At 36.0% G+C, this 19,973-nt stretch overlaps 1 protein-coding gene across 3 annotated transcripts in view; it reads left to right on the forward strand.

The window, feature by feature from the left end:
* LOC108037158 (neurotrimin) overlaps positions 1–19,973 on the forward strand; it is a 277,439-nt gene that overhangs the window by 182,937 nt on the left and 74,529 nt on the right. For 2 of the 3 annotated variants that reach the window (XM_044460759.1, XM_044460758.1), the window contains exon 4: positions 3,440–3,656. In XM_044460759.1, the coding sequence (XP_044316694.1) occupies positions 3,440–3,656 (217 nt within the window). Of the gene's footprint in view, positions 1–3,319; positions 3,367–3,439; positions 3,657–19,973 lie in introns of those variants that run through there. The other variant, XM_017113670.1, reaches the window with a different exon arrangement.

Here is a 19,973-nt window from a genome sequence, read left to right on the forward strand (position 1 = left end):
GAACTCTTGGTTATTCATGATGATTCGTATGTAAGGGTTTCTATTTCCTGTTCGGTGTCCGAGGCTTGTTGATGAAAATTTTCGGTATCCATTTTCATATGGCCACTCGTACTTTCGCGATTTCTTTTTATTGGTCGATTAGGAGCATTAACCCCATTTTGTTGTGATTGATAATTTATAGGATTCCTAACCTGATTATAATTTAATTTTTGTTGGAATTCTTGTTTTGTTGCTTTATATAATGGGTGGTTTTCATAAAAAGTTTCGTTGTTATTTTTATTATAATTAGGCTTATGTTGGCCTTGAGATGTACTATCCTGTTGCTTATATTGATTTGGGGAAATATTATTCTGCTGTCTGTATTGGTTTTGGGAATTATAGTTTTGTTGTTTATAAGTATTTTGTTGGGGTTGATAATTTCTGTTATCTTGGTTTTGACTTTGTGAATTCTTTGTTCGATCTGAATAAAATGTTTCATAACAACCTTCTTGTTGTGCTACACATTTTAGTTTATTAGCATTAGTAATATCATACCTAGCCAATGTCATAAAAAAGTCTGTCTGGCAATTTTTTCATAATAACATCTTTAACTGTATTATTAAGAGCATTTGTGTATAAAATTGTATTTGAAGCGTTATTTTCTAAGGCTAATTTATTTAATATTACAAAAGATTTGGACTCAATGTCCTCAACAAACTTACGTATACACCCAGGAAAGGGGGTGTTATACAGACGTCTTAGTAGTTCTTCGCAGGGCGTCTGGGTTTTATATTCGTTGATGAGGGCGTTCCTTAAATCCCTCCAGCATCTGGCTGTTGATAGTTGAGATATCCTCTGGGCATCTCCGTGAAGCTGCATTTCAATCGCACTGAAGAATACGCTCGACTGGCGTATACATGTTGTGGGGTACAACTCCAGGATGAAGTCTATCCTCCTGATGAACGGGCTGAGTTCGAGCGTGTTGCCTCCAAATTGCGGCACTTGCCTGATTTGGTTCAGGGCTTGATTTAGATGGTTTTCTGACAATAATAGCACTGGTTCTGCCATTTTTGGTTTTTTATTTAGTTTTATAAATTTTTCACAATTTTAAAAGTTTTGTATTATGAATTTGATTTAAAATTGTTATACCTTGTCTCTTACCACTGGTGGGGGAGAACTAAGGTGTTTTATTTTTTAGTAACCCTTGTGTTACGAACAAAGGCACTAACTTTTACAATAAAACGGGTTTTTGCAAAATTTTTTTTTGTTTTAGTTACTTGACAGTCACACGGGTCAAGATTTATGTTTTTTAAAAAAACCTCGCAACCTGAGCTTCGATAGCGTGTTGCAAAAATTGAGGTTTCCGTTCGTATATTAGCGACACAAACCGACACTGCGATAGCTGGTTTATAATTGCACTGGGACGAACGACGTTTGGGTTCTTTAAGGATATAACCGTATAAAAAGTTATATCCTACCGGCTGCGCCAATAACAAATTCGGGATTTAACACTTTGAAAAAAATATAATTTTTATTTATCAAAATAGTGTAAACGCGAACTGGGAGAGATAGGTCTGCTCCTTACAAGATTCAACTTAAAACTCAAACTTAAAAACTAAGCTGGCGCTTATCAAACCTTCGATTGGGAGAAAGAACTTTATTGATAAATTGAGAGTGTCCAAAATGAGAGCACTGAGCAAGAGAGCGATCTAGGTTTGAGCTGCGTCTGCAATTTTACAGTATTGGGGGATAAAAGCTTTTTGGAGTTTGGGGACATTTGTTTATAATGCAAGAGGATGTTTACATAAATTGGTCAGTCGTGGGAGCCGACAATTTGGGGTTCTTTCATTTGTTTATAACTCAAGAGGATGTTTATATTAATTGGCGACTCTTGGGAGCCGATGATTTTGGGTGTGACAAATGCGTAATGTAAATATGTTTATGTGGTAGATATGTGGGTGTGTGTATGTTACTTTATGTGGTAGATATGTGGGTGTGGGTATGTTACTATGGGTATGTTACTATATATATTCTTGATCAGCATCTCCAGGAGAGTCGATCTAGCCATGTCCGTCTGTCCGTTAACAGTATAACTTTGCTGTTTCTAATTTTTTTTTGGTCTTTGGGATTTTGTAATATTTCAATACTATTGAATTACGAGTTTAAATAAATTAAAATTGGACATCTATATCATATAGCTCCCATAAGAAAATCAAACAATTAAAAAAATAAATTAAAAAATGTATTTTGGTTTTTTTTTATATATCAAAATATTCCTTTGAGATTTAGTATTTACTATATCAGAATTACACTTTTAGTTTTGTCAAAATCGGATAACGGGCAGAATGGGGCGCAAAATCGACAAAGCTTCATTGTATTTAGTAATATAAGCATAATAATCGTAATGCGTTCTTTTTGTAATAACTGCAAGGGTTTGTAAACTTCGACTTGTCGAAGTTTGCTTCCATTCTTGTTTTTGTACTATTTAGCTTCGCAGGACTACTGAAAAAGAAATCGAAATGAATAGCGCGTTGATATATTTCACAACGCCCCTACTAAAAACTCTTATAATTTCTTTCTAAATTAAAGAGAAATTAAAGAAATTGAATGAGAAATTAAAGATGTTTGCTGTATATTTCCTCTCAGCAATGGATTTTTATGGATTTTCAAATCAACTATCTTACCGGCTGTCTGATAAACTTAACTTCATTAGTCCTCAATTCCTTTCTCCCTTCCAAACCTAGCAGCTGGAAACCTGACTTTTAGTATGCCAATGCTTATTGCGCCGAAATGCAAAAATGGAAAACTTAATATCGACTTCCTCCTTGCTTTTTCACCGACTCACGTCTATTCGGGTGCCCGTTTTCTTTTCAGACATTGAAAAATAAACTGATATTTATAAACGTTTGCGTGGCACAATCCTTCTTGGCTGTCGCGGAGCCCTTTCCGGGTTGTGGATTGTGCAGCTTTTCGGGATATTACTTTAGCACCGAATTGGCTCCCCTTTGGAATACGCGACATTTCCCATGGATTCCCTGACACTCCTCGATAATTTATCATTGAAATGGCATTGACACAATGCGTCCTCCATTTTGGCTCTTTTTTGTTAATGCGTTGGGTGCTTGAATTTGCATAAATTGGTTGTGTTTTCCACCCTCATTTGTATGCCTAAAAGAAAACACTACTCTTGTTGCATGAGATAGGAAGACATACTCTTAAAGTCTAGGATAGTCCTTGCGAAAGCTTCTCCTGTCAGATTTGTTAATATTTATTTACAAAATGCGTTCGTAATCAAACATAATAATTGATGATAGGTCCAAGTTCGACCAGTTAACGCGTTGTAAGCTTCTTATTAACTGATATGTGCTCTTGCAAGAAGCGGAAATGGTCTGCTTGTCTCGAATCTATAATAAGTTTGCTCACATCAAATGCGTTTAATAAAACAGTCGTTGTTTTCCAGGTTGCGTGGATGCACTTTGAGCAGTCGGCGATTCTCACTGTACACAACCATGTGATAACACGTAATCCAAGAATAAGTGTCACCCACGATAAGCACGACAAACACCGGACCTGGTTTCTGCATATTAACAATGTCCAGGAGGAGGACAGGGGTCGATACATGTGTCAGATAAATACGGTTACCGCCAAGACCCAATATGGCTTTGTCAAAGTTGTTGGTAAGTCTTAAACTGACATTGAAAAGCTGTGCTATGTTCCAAGCCTGACCCTTGCATATTTAATTTCATTTGCCAAAATTGCCGCAAGATGTTAGTTTTCCAATACGTTCAGTTTAATCACATCTCTACACATATCTTATCAGTTTGCACCTACAATAAAAAGCCTTATTGTCTTCTGATTTAAAGTCCCATATTTACCTGTCCGTTTATGCATAGCTTTCTAATTTTTAACGTTTGTAAGATATCCTTAAAAGGGGAAACCAACCTCAATGTGCAAAATGTGAGTGCCTTGCGTTCAATCTACAAAATCATCTCCTAATTTGGCTTAGTATCGTTTTCTCGTCCGCAGATTTAAAAGTAAAGTAAATTTTAAACTACAAAATTTCGTCGCTAAAAAAAAGTGTCGAAATGGGACTAAATATTTATGTATAAACAAACAAAGATAATGAAGCTGTTCCGACTTTATAAAGCTAACAGCCGAGTCTATTTAGCCTATTCTTTTTTTGAAAATCTTGATCTTAAAAGCTTTAAAATATGGATTTTTAAAAATTACTGTAATTAGTATTTCTTTCACGGCCAAGGGAATTGATCCAAACTCAAGAATTCAAATAGAATCTCAAACCCAGACTGACAGACGGACATGGCTAGATCGACTCTCCTAGTGATCGGAAATGTTTTCTAAGCTGCGTTGCAAACTTTTGACAGAAATTATAATACTTTCAAGGGTAAAAGGTGATAAGCGGTATTGCAGGGTTTGGTAAGGCTTCGGGATGAGTCTTTTCTTGAGTTGCTGCATAGAGGAACAGTACATACAGAGTTTTAATTTCCTCTGATTCTTACTCTATCCTCAGGAAATTGGTGGGCACCACATCATCCATTAAAGGAAAGATGGAGTTTTTGGGCCATGATTTATCTAACTGATTGTACCTATAAATCCACGAGATCGTTGTCTCCCAATATTTCTGATACCATTATCAGTCCGCCCCTCTTCCAATCCGACAATCATCCTTTACAAATTCGCAAAAAACCAATTTATTTGTTTTTAGTTTTGCTTTATTCCATTCCATTCGCTCAAAAGATATAGCAGGATCGTGTACAATCTACACCGACTTTGAAAATGTCAATTTTTAAGGAGAGCATGCTGGAGTTTTGGACACCCAAAATAAAACGCGCTAACTTACTTACGCTCAACTGCCCATAAGTTTTACTCAGATATATCTAAAATTGTAACACAATATTCTTGAAATGTTGTGCATTTAGAAAAAAAATTTTAAGTAATGCAGAAGAAAACAAGAGAGAACGCTATAGTCGGGTGCCCCGACTATCAGATACCCGTTACTCAGGTAAAGGGAGTGCGAGGGAGATAGAGATAGAAACTTTGATCACGCATAACTTTTTAACGAATGGTCCGATTTGAAAAATTTCTTCTACATTTCTATAGGTATTGATAAACACAATAAAACTGCATTTGTACTTTTCCGAAATATTTAAATTTTTAAAATCGTATAAAAGCGATTGTGGGCGTTAAAGGGGGCGTGGCACCTTTTCCGTAAAAAATAAAAAAATTTTCTCAAATTAACCTCAACAAGAAAAGAAAGCTTACTTCAGGCGGAGCCGAAGTTGATATACCCTTGCAGAATATTATGTACATTCTCCAAAATTATTCATGTGATGCATTCTTAATACTCATAAAAAATCCCAACTTTCTAACTTAACAAACACCAAAGTTATGGCATTTCCGATCAATCAGTTATATGGCGGCTATAGGATATAGTCGGCCGATCATTATGAAATTTGGTAGGTCGGATTGAGTCTCTCAGTTTTAAAGATATCGAATTGAAACTTTGAACACACCCTTCTTTCCTTTGCACGCAGTATATAAGTCGGAACGGCCGAGATCGGCCGACTATATCCTACAGCTGCCATATAACTGAACGATTGGAAATGCCATAACTTTGGTGTTTTTAAAGTTAAGAAGTTGCGATTTTTTAAGAGTATTAAGAATGCATCATATGAATAGTTTTGGAGAATATAATTTACAGAATATTCTGCAACGGTATATCAACTTCGGCTCCGCCCGAAGTTAGCTTTTCTTTCTTGTTTTTCTTTTTTTACTTGTGTTACACAGGAGAAGTTATGTTTAGAACGACTAAAAGTCTTACTCTTTATTGAAAAGTAATTACATTTTTTTTGACATATGAAATATCATCTTAGAACATTTATTTTAAATATTTCGATTTTCCCATGTGCAACTTAACGAGTTCTAAAAAATATTTTAAATTAATATTCTTCGCTAGTCCTTGGTTTTGCCGTGCGTTCTTCACGCGCGACCGTGTCTGAATTCGATGTCTTTGAACTCACGCGCGGTAGACCTGGGTTCGAATCCCACAGACGGACTAATAAAATTATCAGTTTTTTCTCTTAGAGATACTTAAAGAACTGAAATAAATCATAATGATACAAATTTTCTCTTCCCCCCACAGAAGATATTGGCAATTCATTAGTACAATACTAATACATACTTTGTGACTTTTCTGAATAAAAAGCGAAATGCTTAAATCATATTCATGTAAAATTTATTATAGAGTATAGGTTTATTATTATAAACACGATTATGTATATAGCCGAACAGGTAAATGATATTAATTAAGATTCCAAATGACCGACAGAAACTCGCGGATCATTTGACAACTTTCAACTTATTACGACTTCTGTGACGGTCTTCTTCGACTTGCTTCTGTTACTACTTCTTCTATACTCTTATTCGGCGCTTCAAACGTCTTATCTGTCCAAATTTAGCAAATTTGCAATGGGTGGGAATGATAGGTGGTGTGAGTCAAGGATGGGTGTGTCAACTTGTGAGGTGATTGTACCGATGCATTGTACCTTACCTTCGACCATCCTGCTCATCATCTGACCCAGATGATCTATCGTCCTCATCGTATTCGTCTTCGCTACAACCAAAGTAACGCCATAATTTCATGGAATCAGCAGCGGTTGACGTCTGATTTGGGCCTGGAAACTCCGCAGATTTTTGAACGTCATATCGACCGTTCCGCTTTACGTTGATGATTTCTTAAGGTCCTAAAAATTTGTTTGACAACTTTTTCCCGTTGACGAATTGAGTCACTCTAATAGCAACTAAGTCACCTAATTGATAACTGTGGGGGCCTTTCCTCTTTTTGTCAAAGTTCCGCTTGTACGTTTGTTGCGCTTTTTCGATCTGGTTTCTGGCTTCTGCTCTTATTCGGTTGCGTTCGTCTTGAACGCCTCTTGAAGGATGTTGACCAAATCTGCATCCGACTCGTTTCTCATCTTAATTTCAAACAAAATTTCATATGGAGTAAATTTTGTTGAGGAGTGAACGTGTGCGTTGATCGCCCTTTGCACCTGAGAAGTAAATTGATACCATTTCGATGGCTCGGCGGTTGACATTTTTGACAATACAGAAATGATAACCCTGTTACCTCTTTCAATCTGCCCATTTGCTCTGGGGATCCCTGTAGTATTTTCGACGTGTTCAATCTTCCCGACAGCAAAGAACTCCTTGAAAGGTTTAGACGTAAACGCAGTCCTCTTGTCACTGATGATACGTTGAGGGTTTCCCATGAACTAAGAACAAAGATGTTTTTCATTAGCGTCAGTCGATTTAGTGGGATATATCCAGATATACTTTGAAAAGCCATCAATAGCTGCGAATATATATTTGTACTTCCTTGCCAATATAACTAAGGATCCTAGATGATCGACGTGGAGGGTTGATAACGGCTTATCTCCCTTGTCTATGCAATGCAAATAATCTTCTTGTTTTCCGAGTTTTCTGTTGTGGGTTATACACTCGATGCAGTTTGCAATAACGTCCGTCACTTTTTTGTTGAAGTATGAAGTACTCCTGTTGAATTGCATGCTTTGTTTTTTCTGATCCCATGTGACCAAAATTATGAGCTGTTCGAATAATTTCCTCTTTCATACACCATGGAATAGAAAGCAACTCTGCTCCGGCAACATGTTTGTAAATTAAGTTATTTTTCATCGTGTATTGTGCATAGGGCTTTTCCTTCAGGATCTCTGCTACGGCTGATAGGTGCTCATCTTTTTTCGGTGCCCTTACAATTTGTGACTGCACTTCTGATGTGACGATCATGACTGGGAATCGACTAAACTATCTACATGCTTCATTTTGGTGTCAGGACGATGTTCTATTTTGAACAAAAAATCTTGAAGGTACATAAGGCACTGTACTACTTCACGAGGGACGTCTTTCTTTGTTGTTGTCATCTTAAAGACAGCACAGTCAATGACGAGTTTAAATTCGATCCCCATAAGATATTGTCTCATCCTTTGGGTTGCTAAATAGGCGGCTTTCACTTCTAAGAAATAGTTATGTAAGAAGAGTCTTCCTGTGGCGTTGTCTTCTTGGTCCAGTACATAACAGGATGCCACTTGTTGTCATGCTGCTGGAAAAGTGTTGCCCCAAAACCATCCTTCGACACGTATACGTGCAGCTGTTCTTTGCATTCTGTTTGAAAATTATTAGGACGGGCTCGCTTGTTAAAGACGCCTTCAGTTTTTCTACAGCTCGAATCTGCAAACTATCGATTTTAAATTCTGCGTCTTTCTTTAGGAGTTCGGTGAGTGGTCTTGCCATTAATGCATACATTTTCTGAAATACCCCGTCAGTCCAAGAAAAGCCTGTACTCCTCTTATATTTTTGGGTATAAGAAAATTTAGCTCAGCTTTAATTTTTTCATGGCCTGGCCAAACATGTCCATTTTCTATTTTGTGTCCCAAAAAGCTTATCTTCTCCTTTAAGAATTGTCATTTTGACCATTTAATTTCCAAGGCAATCTTTTCACCTTGCTTTAAAACGATCTGCATTTTTTTAAGGCATTGCTCCGCTGAATAATCAAACACAACTATGTCATCTACGTATATCTCCATTATGCCATCATTTATTAACTGATGGAAGAAAGATTTAACATATCTAACGAAGACTGTCGGTGAATTACAGAATCCGAAAGGAGCTCTGTTAAATTCGAATAGACCTTCCTTTGTTACGAATGCCGTGTAATTTCGGCATTGTTTGTCAACTGCAACATGGAAAAAACCGTTTTTTAGGTCCATTACTGTAAAAAATTTGGATGCTTGCATCATATCTAAGACCTCCTCTACGATGGGAACGGGGAAGCTATCTTTTAAAACAAGAGTAATCAATTTGCGATAGTCTACGCTTAATCTGTACGTTCCTTCTTTATTTTTGGCCAGAACTACCTTGCTTCCCACGTCAGAACACGATTCTCGAATAATACCACTGCTAAGCCATTCTTTTACTAGTTTCCTGACAAATTCTCGTTCCGGGATCGACGAGCGACTTGGACTTTCACGGAAGGCAATGCTGTCCTTTGGTCACATATATCATTTCTTTAACAGCATTCGAATGTTTGGGATTTACGTTTATATCAAAATCTTCGGTAGAGTTTACCACGTTGAATACATTTCACTGGGAGGGTTCTTCTTTATTTTCCATCTGTCTTATAGTATACTGAGAGTTATAGTGAATTTCTCCAGAAAATCGCATCCGACCAAAACGTCAACTTTAAGGTTTTAGTCCGGAAAACATTTTTGTAGTACCCGATTTCCGTAAGTCTTTGTAAATTTGTCTTTGCGCATCAATGAAAACTTTCGTCAAGTTGATTATGTGTATGTATCGGCTTGAGCTCTGCTATGGTTGTCTCTTTCTCACTACTTTGATCCTCTATATTGAATGTTTTTTCGCCAATGTTCCTTCGATTCAATTGAAATGTGCTATTTTGCACATCTTCGTTAAGTTTTTCTTGATTCTCCGTAGCTGTCGTAGAATTAATTTGACAAAGAGTTTCTTGTTTTACGTACATAGTTCATTTAACTGGCTGCTCTGATCGGTTGAGCCCCCATGTAAGATTTATTATGGAGTATAGGTTTATTTATTATAATTAAGATTCCAAATGTCAGACAGAAATTCGCGACTCATTTGACAACTTTCAACTTGTTACGACTTCTGTGACTATCTTCTTCGACTTCTTCTATTCTCTTCTTCGGCGCTGCAAACTTCTTAATTTAGCAAATTTGCAATGGGTGGGAATGATGGGTGGTGTGTGTCAAGGATGGGTGTTTTAACTTGTGAGGTGATTGTACCGATTGTAAACATACACAAATATACATAAGTCCATTTATCCTGAATAAAAAATTATATCATGATGAATGTAGTCATATTTTATTTAACATTTTTTCTAATTTTTAGAAAAGATTAGTCTAAAATTTATGGTAAGATGCCCTACTTTTAAGAAGTATTTTTCTATTTTTTAGAAAAGTTTTTTTGTTTTTTGGGCTTTTTGCCTTAGATTTGAGAAAGGAACGACTTTAATTTTAGAAAAATGTACCTAGAATTGCGTTGTCATTGAAGACAAAAATATTGCAAATTTCTTGTTTTTAGGGTTCATTTTGGTATGAGTGTAAATTTTTAGTCCCTTGTTCAAAATATGCTTTGGGGTACGAATTATTTAACTTTTTTGTTATTGTAATAATTTGTTTGCTTTAATATTCGAGTCCTCTTTAAAAACTCTATCTCTAATTTGATCCGAGTTACTTCAGGCGTACCACAAGAAAGCCACCTTGGCCCACATCTTTTTACTTTATTTATTAACGATCTCCCTCTAATCTTGACAAAGTCGCGTGTCCTCATGTACGCAGATGACGTTAAGTTATGCCTGCAATATATCGAAATTTCCAGCAGTTCAGACATACAATCAGACCTAAATGCTTTTCAAACATGGTATTTAGCAGTTTGGAGTGTGGTGTTCATATAGACCAAATAGAGTCTGTGCAAAATAACTTTTTATTATTTGCTCTATGGGGCCTTAACTGAAATGCAAGCCTTATTTTAACATCATACTTTAGTTGACTTCTTCTAATTAATTTACCATCCTTATTAAACCGTAGGACCATGCTTGGCACTACTTTTATTCATAAACTTATTCACGGGGATGTGGAGAGTCCCAAGTTACTGGGTCGCATAAACTTTCCTGTGAATAATAGAACTACCAGAAACTATAGGCCTCTTACTTTAAATCTTTGTAGATCTAACTAGGATACGCATGAACCTTTTAGAGTATTGTGTATTGACTATAATAGACTATACCATAGTATTTCTACTACCGACTCTTTGCCAATCTTAAATGCATTAATTGTCTTACTTAGCACAAAATTAGTACAAGCATTTGGTTTCGTACGTATTATAACTTAGTCTGTCCGTTTCAATATTGTCTTTTTTCACTTCTTGCGATCTCGTTTTTTACGCCCATTTAGGAATAGGGCTCCGTGCGTAACAAGCACTGCTTGGTGTCGTAAGAGCCTTCACTGTTCCTGCCGTGCAGGAACAGTGCAGCAACAGCCATCGAACCAGAGTCCAGAAATTTCTGCCCAACATCCGTATGCAAATACATCCCACTTGCTTAATAGAGTTGGTTCTACTGGATGGTAACTAGAGCAAACGCAATGCGCACTCTAAACCTCTTCCTGGAGCTTTTAATAAAACCAAAATCTTTTTAATTTGTTTCTTTCAACAAAACATTTCTGGAATACAAATGACAGTAGTTCCTAGATTAACAATAACTACTGGCCCACAGATCCTAAGAAAATGCCATGTAAAGAAGATATTGATAGCTCTGTTGAAGCATTAGTGACTGTTAATTAACTGCGTTCAAAAAACTACAGCTCAATTATAATAAACTTTTAAGAGCAGTAGGGCTTTTCGGCAAGAGTGGAAAGCCTTTAGATCACGTTCCTCGAAGGAGAGGTTAAAAATATCCGACTACCCATTGCACAAAGTCTAGAGAATGAAAGAAATCGAGCTCAAATATCCTATATGGAGACACTCTCCCCAATCAGTAAAGGATATCCAAAGCTAAATCACACATAAGTGCACAAACCGAAAGTGAATCACCTTTGCATACACAAACAGAAGAGTGGACTCGCAGAAACAAATAGCTTTGTGCTACTGATTGCCAACATTCCTGAAGCTAACCCGCCTACTATATTTTAATCAGGAGAAGTTTCATAAAGTCTCAAAAAAAAAATAGAAATAGAAAATAGAAAAATTCTATCATTACAATGCTAGGAAGGACAACTCCCAGCCATCGTCATATAGACCAATAAGTCTCCTGCCGTGCCTATCAAACATATATGAAAAGCTGCTCTTAAATCAAGGAATACCTACAGGCCCATAATACCATCCCAATGCACCAATTTGTTTTTCGCAAAAACTTTTGGGAAAGTTTCAATGAGATAGCTTTAAAACTGATGGACTAGTTTGCGTAGAAACGGACGGACAGACGGTCATGGCTAGATCGACTCACCTGGTGATTCTGATCAAGAATAAATATATAGTCTGCAAGGGTATAAAAATGGGACATATCAAACGGCTATATACTTTAGCTCCTATAGGAACAATCGATAAAAAAATTAAAAAAATATATTTTTTAATGTAATTGATTAAGATTATACTATTTATATACATAAAAGTAATATCGTAAGAAAGAATGAAAGTTATTTTTCATATTCATACAGATTATTAAAAAAAAAACTAAAATAACAAGAAAGGAAAGCTAACTTCAGTTGATATATAGTCTGCAGAATATTCTGTAAATTATATTCTCCAAAATTAACCAGCTAGTTCTATCATAGTCTGGTTCACTCCCCAGTGAGTGCTAGTGTGATGAAAGTTAATTGGAATAAATCGCTGTGTTATAGAGGAAATTAAAATATATATATGGTAGCTATAGGATATAGTCGGCCGATCCTTATGCAATTCGGTAGGTCGGATTAATTGGCCAAAAATAAAACCCATAGAAAAATCCCAACTTCCTAACTTTACAAACATTTCCGATCAATCAGTTATATGGCGGCTATAGGATATAGTTGACCGATCCGACTTATATACTGCGTGCAAAAGGTGTGTGCAAAGTTTTAATTCGATATCTTTAAAACGGAGAGACTAGTTAGAGTATACTCGACTATAGAAAGAGAAAAGACGGACAGACAGACAGACAGCTTATACCAACTCAGGACGCGATCCTGATCAAGAATATATATACTTTATAGGGTCGGAGATGTCTCCTTCAATGTGTTGCACACTTTTGACCAAAATTATAATATCCTCAGCAAGGGTATAAAAATCAACAAACAAAATATTAAAAAAACAAAATTGTAAGGAATCATCAAGTAAGGAAACTCTACTTGTCTTTTTGTCTCTGCCCTGTCAAAAATGGATCTGAACGCAATAATACTGTATTCATGACATCTGTGTTTGTTAAAACTCGAGACACTTTCCGACTGTGCTGAAGTCCACATTATAGAAAAGAATTTTCTTGCGATATTTCCATCGTTTGACGAGCCGATGAGGACTTTCCTCTATTTTATTAGATTCTCAATATTGATTTTTTTTTATGAAATGGATTCTTTTTTATTAAGCCATTCAGATTGGTATTGAATAACTGAAGATTTTTTTTCGTTTGTAATTTTTCCAAAAAGTTACAATAGGTTTGCAGATGTGCTCAATTATTTTTGACTCTGGAATAATGTAGCCGTTGTTTTCAATGTTCGCTTGCACATCGGAAATCAATTTCTTCAATTTTTCTGCGTTGATTCCATTTTCTGTGCACTACATATTAAAAATATACACACTTTTGCGAAGCACCTACCAAAATCAATTATTGTTCAAAAAGGGAAAAGGAAAAATAAACAAAATTTTATTATTATTTTAAAAATAAATAGTTTTGCAAAGTTTTGAAAAAACACAAACCACAAAAGACACCAAAGCAACAGAGCAACAGCACAATAGGCAAAGAGTCAGCTTTGACTGCGTTGATATTTTTACTAGTAAGTACACATATGCAAAGTTCTGCAGCTAATTTTAAAATATTTAACACCTTAAAAGTAAGACAAACAAAATGACATACATACCAATTTCTGCATTTTCTTGGATCACAAAAAGACTTTCACAAAATACCCTTTTTATACCCTTGCAGAGGGTATTATAATTTTGGTCAAAAGAGTGCAACGCAGTGAAGGAGACATCTCCGACCCTATAAAGTATATATATTCTTGATCAGGATCGCGTCCTGAGTTGGTATAAGCTGTCTGTCTGTCTGTCCGTCTTTTCTCTTTCTATAGTCGAGTATACTCTAACTAGTCTCTCCGTTTTAAAGATATCGAATTAAAACTTTGCACACACCTTTTGCACGCAGTATATAAGTCGGATCGGTCAACTATTACCTCCTGATTATTACCTCAGGATTACCTCCTGAGTTGATATAGCCATGTCCGTCTGTCCGTATGTCTGTTTCTACGCAAACTAGTCTCTCAGTTTTAAAGATATCGAATTGAAACTTTGCACACACCCTTCTTTTCTTTGCACGCAGTATATATGTCGGAACGACTATGTCCTATAGCTGCCATATAACTGATTGATCGGAAATGCCATAACTTTGGTGTTTGTAAAGTTAGGAAGCTGGGATTTCCTATGGGTTTTATATTTGGCCAATCAATCCGACCTAACAAATTTGGTGTTTGTTAAGTTAGGCAATTGGGATTTTCTATGGGTTTTATTTTTGGCCAATCAATCCGACCTATTAAATTTCATGAGGATCGGCCGACTATATCCTATAGCTGCCATATAACTGAACGATCGGAAATGCCATAACTTTGGTGTTTTTAAAGTTAGGAGCCGATCCGGCTCGTTCCGACTTATATACTACCTGCAATAGAAAGACAACTTTTGGGAAAGTTTCAAGCAGAAATCTTTGAAACTGAGGGACTAGTTTGCGTAGAAACGGACGGACGGACGGACAGACGGACAGACGGACACGGCTATATCAACTCAGGAGGTGATCCTGATCAAGAATATATATACTTTATAGGGTCGGAAATGTCTCCTTCACTGCGTTGCAAACTTTTGACTGAAATTATAATACCCTCTGCAAGGGTATAAAAATAAAACTCGGAGGACTCCAGCTAACGTGTGATCTATTTAAAGAGCGATTTGAACTAGAGAAAAAACTTCCCGAGCGCAGTTGCTTTGCGAAAATGATCACGTGTTCATGATTGCAATGCTATTTTTAGAAAGTACCGTTGGATTTTTATGGAAATCCGTTATGCCAATAAGAAGCTTAGACTTTTAAGAGACAATTTCTATTTTATTGTTTAATTCCTACTTCATCACATTTTTTTTTGGCCTCTGACCGATCCACTGTGCACTGTCAGCCTAGTCACCTAACATGAACGTTATAGAACATTTGTGAGCGATGTCGGATACAAACGTACGCAATTGGAAAATATCCAACAAGTCTTACCTTAAAGTGGTATTGGTTAAGAAAGTGGTCCAAGAGTTGTCATAAGTGGTTGAAATAAGCAGTGAGCCACTGTATATTTTCGAAATTTTAGTTTCTGCGATACATTTAGTTTTACTCAAATTATCGACACTTTACGCGAAGTTTAAGCGTTTTGGGATCATACCCCTATGAAAATCAAACGACGGATAGAGCAATACCTTCGATTGGTTTTTACTCGATATGATCGCAACATTCAATTTTGCGGCTATGCAAATTCTCTCTGCAAGAATTTTCTATGCCAGAAAGCAAGTCGACTTTATCATTTATAAAATTTAAAAAGGGCTGCATTCGTACGAGAAACCCATCAACAATATAATTTTAAGCAAAATTTCAGAAATAACCAGTGAGCCTTATTTTTAAAATCGACAGCAATTACATAAAATATACCAAAATTTACATAGGTGATAATTAATTAAAATAAACAATTCCCGAAACTTTCATATATCTACTTTGTGACTATGCCGCCATATTTACCTTCCAAATTAGAATTTGTTTGATAATTTAGGTCTCTAAAGCTTATTACGTGCAGTCATTCAATGCTTTAAAATTTAAATAAAATAAAGAAATTTAAATAAGGAAACAGGTATATTCGTTATTATGCACGACGTTTGCAACGTATTACAATCACTTATACATACATATATATCATTCAAATATATGATATAAAACAATTTTTGTATTGAAGTACCGAAAACTTTAAAAATCTGGTTTAAGGTTAATTATTGACGGAAATTTGACTAAACAAGTGACTAAAAATGTATTTTACTTAACAAATCCTTATAACTGCTGAAAGCCAAATGGCTCACAGCTTATTTTACCCTCACCTAATTTTCAACAAAAACCATCTATAACTTCTGAACCCTAAAGGATACCCACAAAATTTAAACGCAGAAAGGTTAACTGTTGTTTAAACTTAAAACATATTTATACCCGTTACTCGTAGAGTAAAAGGGTATATTGTATTCGTGCAAAAGTATGTAACAGCTAGAAGGAAGCGTTTCCGACCCTATAAAGTATATATATTCTTGATCAGGGTCACTAGCCGAGTCGATATAGCCATGTCCGTCTGTCCGTCTGTCTGTCCGTATGAACGCTGAGATCTCGGAAACTATAAAAGTTAGAAGATTGGCATTTTGCATGCAGATTCTAGGAGTTCCTACGCAGCGCAAGTTTGTTTCAAAAAGGTGCCCCCTTTAACGCCCACAAGCGCTTATATACGATTTTAAAAATTTAAATATTTCGGAAAAGTAAAAATGCAGTTTTATTGTGTTTATCAATACCTATCGAAATGTTGAAGAAATTTTTCAAATCGGACCATTCGTTAAAAAGTTATGCGTGATCAAAGTTTCTATCTCCATCTCCCTCGCACTCCCTTTACCTGAGTAACGGGTATCTGATAGTCGGGGCACCCGACTATAGCGTTCTCTCTTGTTTTTCATTTATTTATTCTAGCAAGGAACTTTTTAATTAAACAATAAAAACTAAAAATACTGCCTTTTTCAACGCCACAGCTTATTTTAACCATTTCCACAAATTAAATATAAAAATTTGAAAAAAAAAAAAACCGTCTTCGGTCGATTGGGAATAGATTGATTTTAGCCCATTCTTCGAGCAAGGCCGTCTTCAAGACATTTTTATTGGAAATATTGCGCTCTCGAATTTTTGAGTCCAGCAAAGCCCACAAATTCTCAATAACATTTAAATCGGGTGACTGAGCTGGGGGTTTCATTATATGGGGACAATTTTAAACCAGCCAATATTGAACAATACCCAACTTTTGCTTTGGGTCGTTGTCTTGGTAGAACCGAAGACCCTGTTTTATTCCCAATTTCTCAGCACTTTGGAGTAAATTATCCTTAAGGATATTAGATATTTTTTTCCTTTCAATAAATTGAAGGTTTCTGACTCCTGCTGCGGACATGCAGGCCCAAACCATAACGAGTCCGCCGCAACGCTTAACGGTGGGTTTTAGATGTTTGTCCTGCAGATCTGTTAGGAGCTGTTCTTCCTTTATTTTTCACTCGATTTTCAAAAACGAATCGGTTTATTATGACTTTGTTATAATGATTAAGGAACAACTCACGTTGCTCTATAGTTGTGCGCTTTCCCATCGTCGTTACACGTGCTTTCGAGATCAAATCTTACTCAAAGTGGGACATTCAAATAGACGTCCGATCGCCAAGCGCTTTTACCCTGATCAAGAAATGCATAAAAAAATAAGATTTGGAAAGATTTATGTTAATAGCTTTTACACTGCCCGAAATATCTTCCATTCTTGCAAGTTATATCCTATTGTTCCAATGGGAGCTATAGGATATAGACATCCGATCGGGGCGCTTTTCAAACTTGATCTGCGTACACATGTTTTAGGACGACTGTGAAAGTTTCAGATCGCTAGCTTTTAAACTGAGCTCGCCAACGGTATGGAAACAGACGGACAGACGGACGGACAGAAGGACATGGCTATATCGACTCAAGTATATATATACTTTATGGGATCGGAAACGTCTCCTTCACTGCGTTACAAACTTATGACCAAAATTATAATACCCTCTGCAAGGGTATAATAAAATTTGCTGACTCAGATGCAATGTGAGGAATAAAATTCGCAGACATCAGGTCGGGTACAACAAATTTGTGGTTTGAGAATGCATAAAACAAACATTAAATGTTCCAGAATTTAAAGGGCATGCACAAAAATGCATTTAAATGCGCCAGGGATGGCTGCTTGCTATTGTCGGTATTACCGCTGCCGTTGCCTGATACAAACTGAGAACAAGAAGACCCGCTCTGGCCTGAACAAACACGTTTTTCCGCCAAATGACCGCACATTGCAAGAGCAACAGCAAATTCAGCTTGCAACAATTACGAGCTGAACGGGGACGTGGACTAGGCACATGGGCTCATAATTTCTCAGTTCTGCCCACATAATGAGGCCATTTATTAAATTCATTTATTTTGTTGACATACATAGGTAAAGTACAGAGACAATACTACCAGTTATTCCACACAGCCGAGTAACCACCAGATAGTTAGCAATTCGTTTAATTCATCTTGACAAAACTATTATAAAAATACCTTACAGACTTACTTACACAGCGCGGCTGATTTTTTCTACGAGCAAGTCATTTGTAGAAACCATCATGCAGGCCCCGCAAAAAGGGTCTTCGATGAATATCCTTACCATCTGGGAGTTGATATTATCCTTTCATTCGATCCTTGCGCATTCTTGTCCACTCAAAGCCATGGATTGGCCAGTGTGCCTTGGATTTTGAAATGGCGTGGGTCCTTTTAAATACCGCAAATGGCTCCGAATGGTAAAAACGGCTTTTGAGCAATCTACAACAACATTCTATTCGCCTTGATCCTGCTTATTCAATTTTAATTTTTTAACACATGGTGTTGATTTTCTTTTACTTTAATTTAAAACGTTATTTGCTTTAAAATGTACAATCATTATAACATTTAGAGTATAGAGGCAAATAGGATTGGGCAAAAAAGTGTCCAAATCGATCGAGTTTTAACAAAGTATGTAGTTAATTAATACCAAGTGTATCAATAATTTAGTTCAGGGAAATTTTGTCAATTTTTGGTTTTTTATTTTTAATAAATTATTTATAAAAGATAAGCTAATTAAGTCACTTGTATTTAACAGTAAATTACCGATTATATCTAAAAATATTATTCTAATATTATTCTAATATGCTGATATCTAAAGAAAAATAGCCTTAAAGTTCAACATGCTTGCTGTGTCAATAATCAGTTCGTCACTGTACGGTGGCTCGCAGCTTATTTCGTTCAGTTACCTAAAATTCAAGTCGTTATTCCTGCTCAACTAAGAAATATAACAGAAAAATTTAAATGCAGTATTTTAATAGGGAATATTAACATGGTAATTAAACGAAAGCGATTTTCTTAATCATAAAAACAAAGCAATTATTTAAAAAACAAAATGTACCGGCTATTTTCATGGCGCAGTTTATTTCGTGCAGTATATTCTACTTAACTTATTATTTGTAATTTAACAGCTAAGATTTTGTATGTCCTCCTTTCTGGCTCAGGACACCTTCTTTTTTAGTGCAATGTACTTCATTAAATCTCCTTGTAAACGAATTGGAAGCTTTTGATTGATTCCACAAAGCTAACAAAGATGAGTTAACACGTAGGGTCAACAGATGGTGGCCTTATCTTTAATATTTCGATTTTAAAAGTACAAAAAAAGCCTAGTACTCAGATTGACGAAATCTGTTCGTCAGCTATGAGAGAGAGCGAGAGGCAAATAGCTGCCGAACGCTTTTTGTCAGGCTCCTTTTAACCCCGGTACTCAGATCGACGAAAAAAATACCTGAAAATTGCATAAGATCGACAAAGGAGTTCGCTAGCGGAAAAACTTTAATCTTTAATCGTGCTATGGTCGTACTGTCAATTCGCTGGGTTTGTTGACAACCAGTTACAATTCAAAAATCGTATTTGCGGGAAAGAGCCTTTTAAAAATATTATCAACTACCTTGGCAAGACTAGTCTGCCGCTCTACAAAGAAATTAAAAAACAATACAATTTAAATTTAACAGTTGTTTTCTTTTGATTTACGGATAATTATTTGCTAATTTAAAGTTCAGAGCTGCACTTTTATTGTGTTTTTCGTACATTTTGACAAGAGGCACCCCAAAAGATTCCTCCAGCTTTTCCACTCTTTGGTCATACACGGCAGCTTGCAACTATTATCTAAACATAAATATTTTATATGTCCACGTTAACAAATATTTAATAATGTACAATTATAACTTACTGCATTTATCCATTTCACAGGATATTTCCTCCCACGCTCTTTTTATAAAGGTGACATTAAAATGTTTTTTATTTGACAAATGCCACAATTCTGGGCGGGACT

The sequence above is a fragment of the Drosophila rhopaloa genome, unplaced genomic scaffold (genome assembly GCF_018152115.1).
Source record: "Drosophila rhopaloa isolate 14029-0021.01 unplaced genomic scaffold, ASM1815211v1 contig_218, whole genome shotgun sequence".
Classification (NCBI taxonomy): Eukaryota; Metazoa; Arthropoda; class Insecta; order Diptera; family Drosophilidae; genus Drosophila; species Drosophila rhopaloa.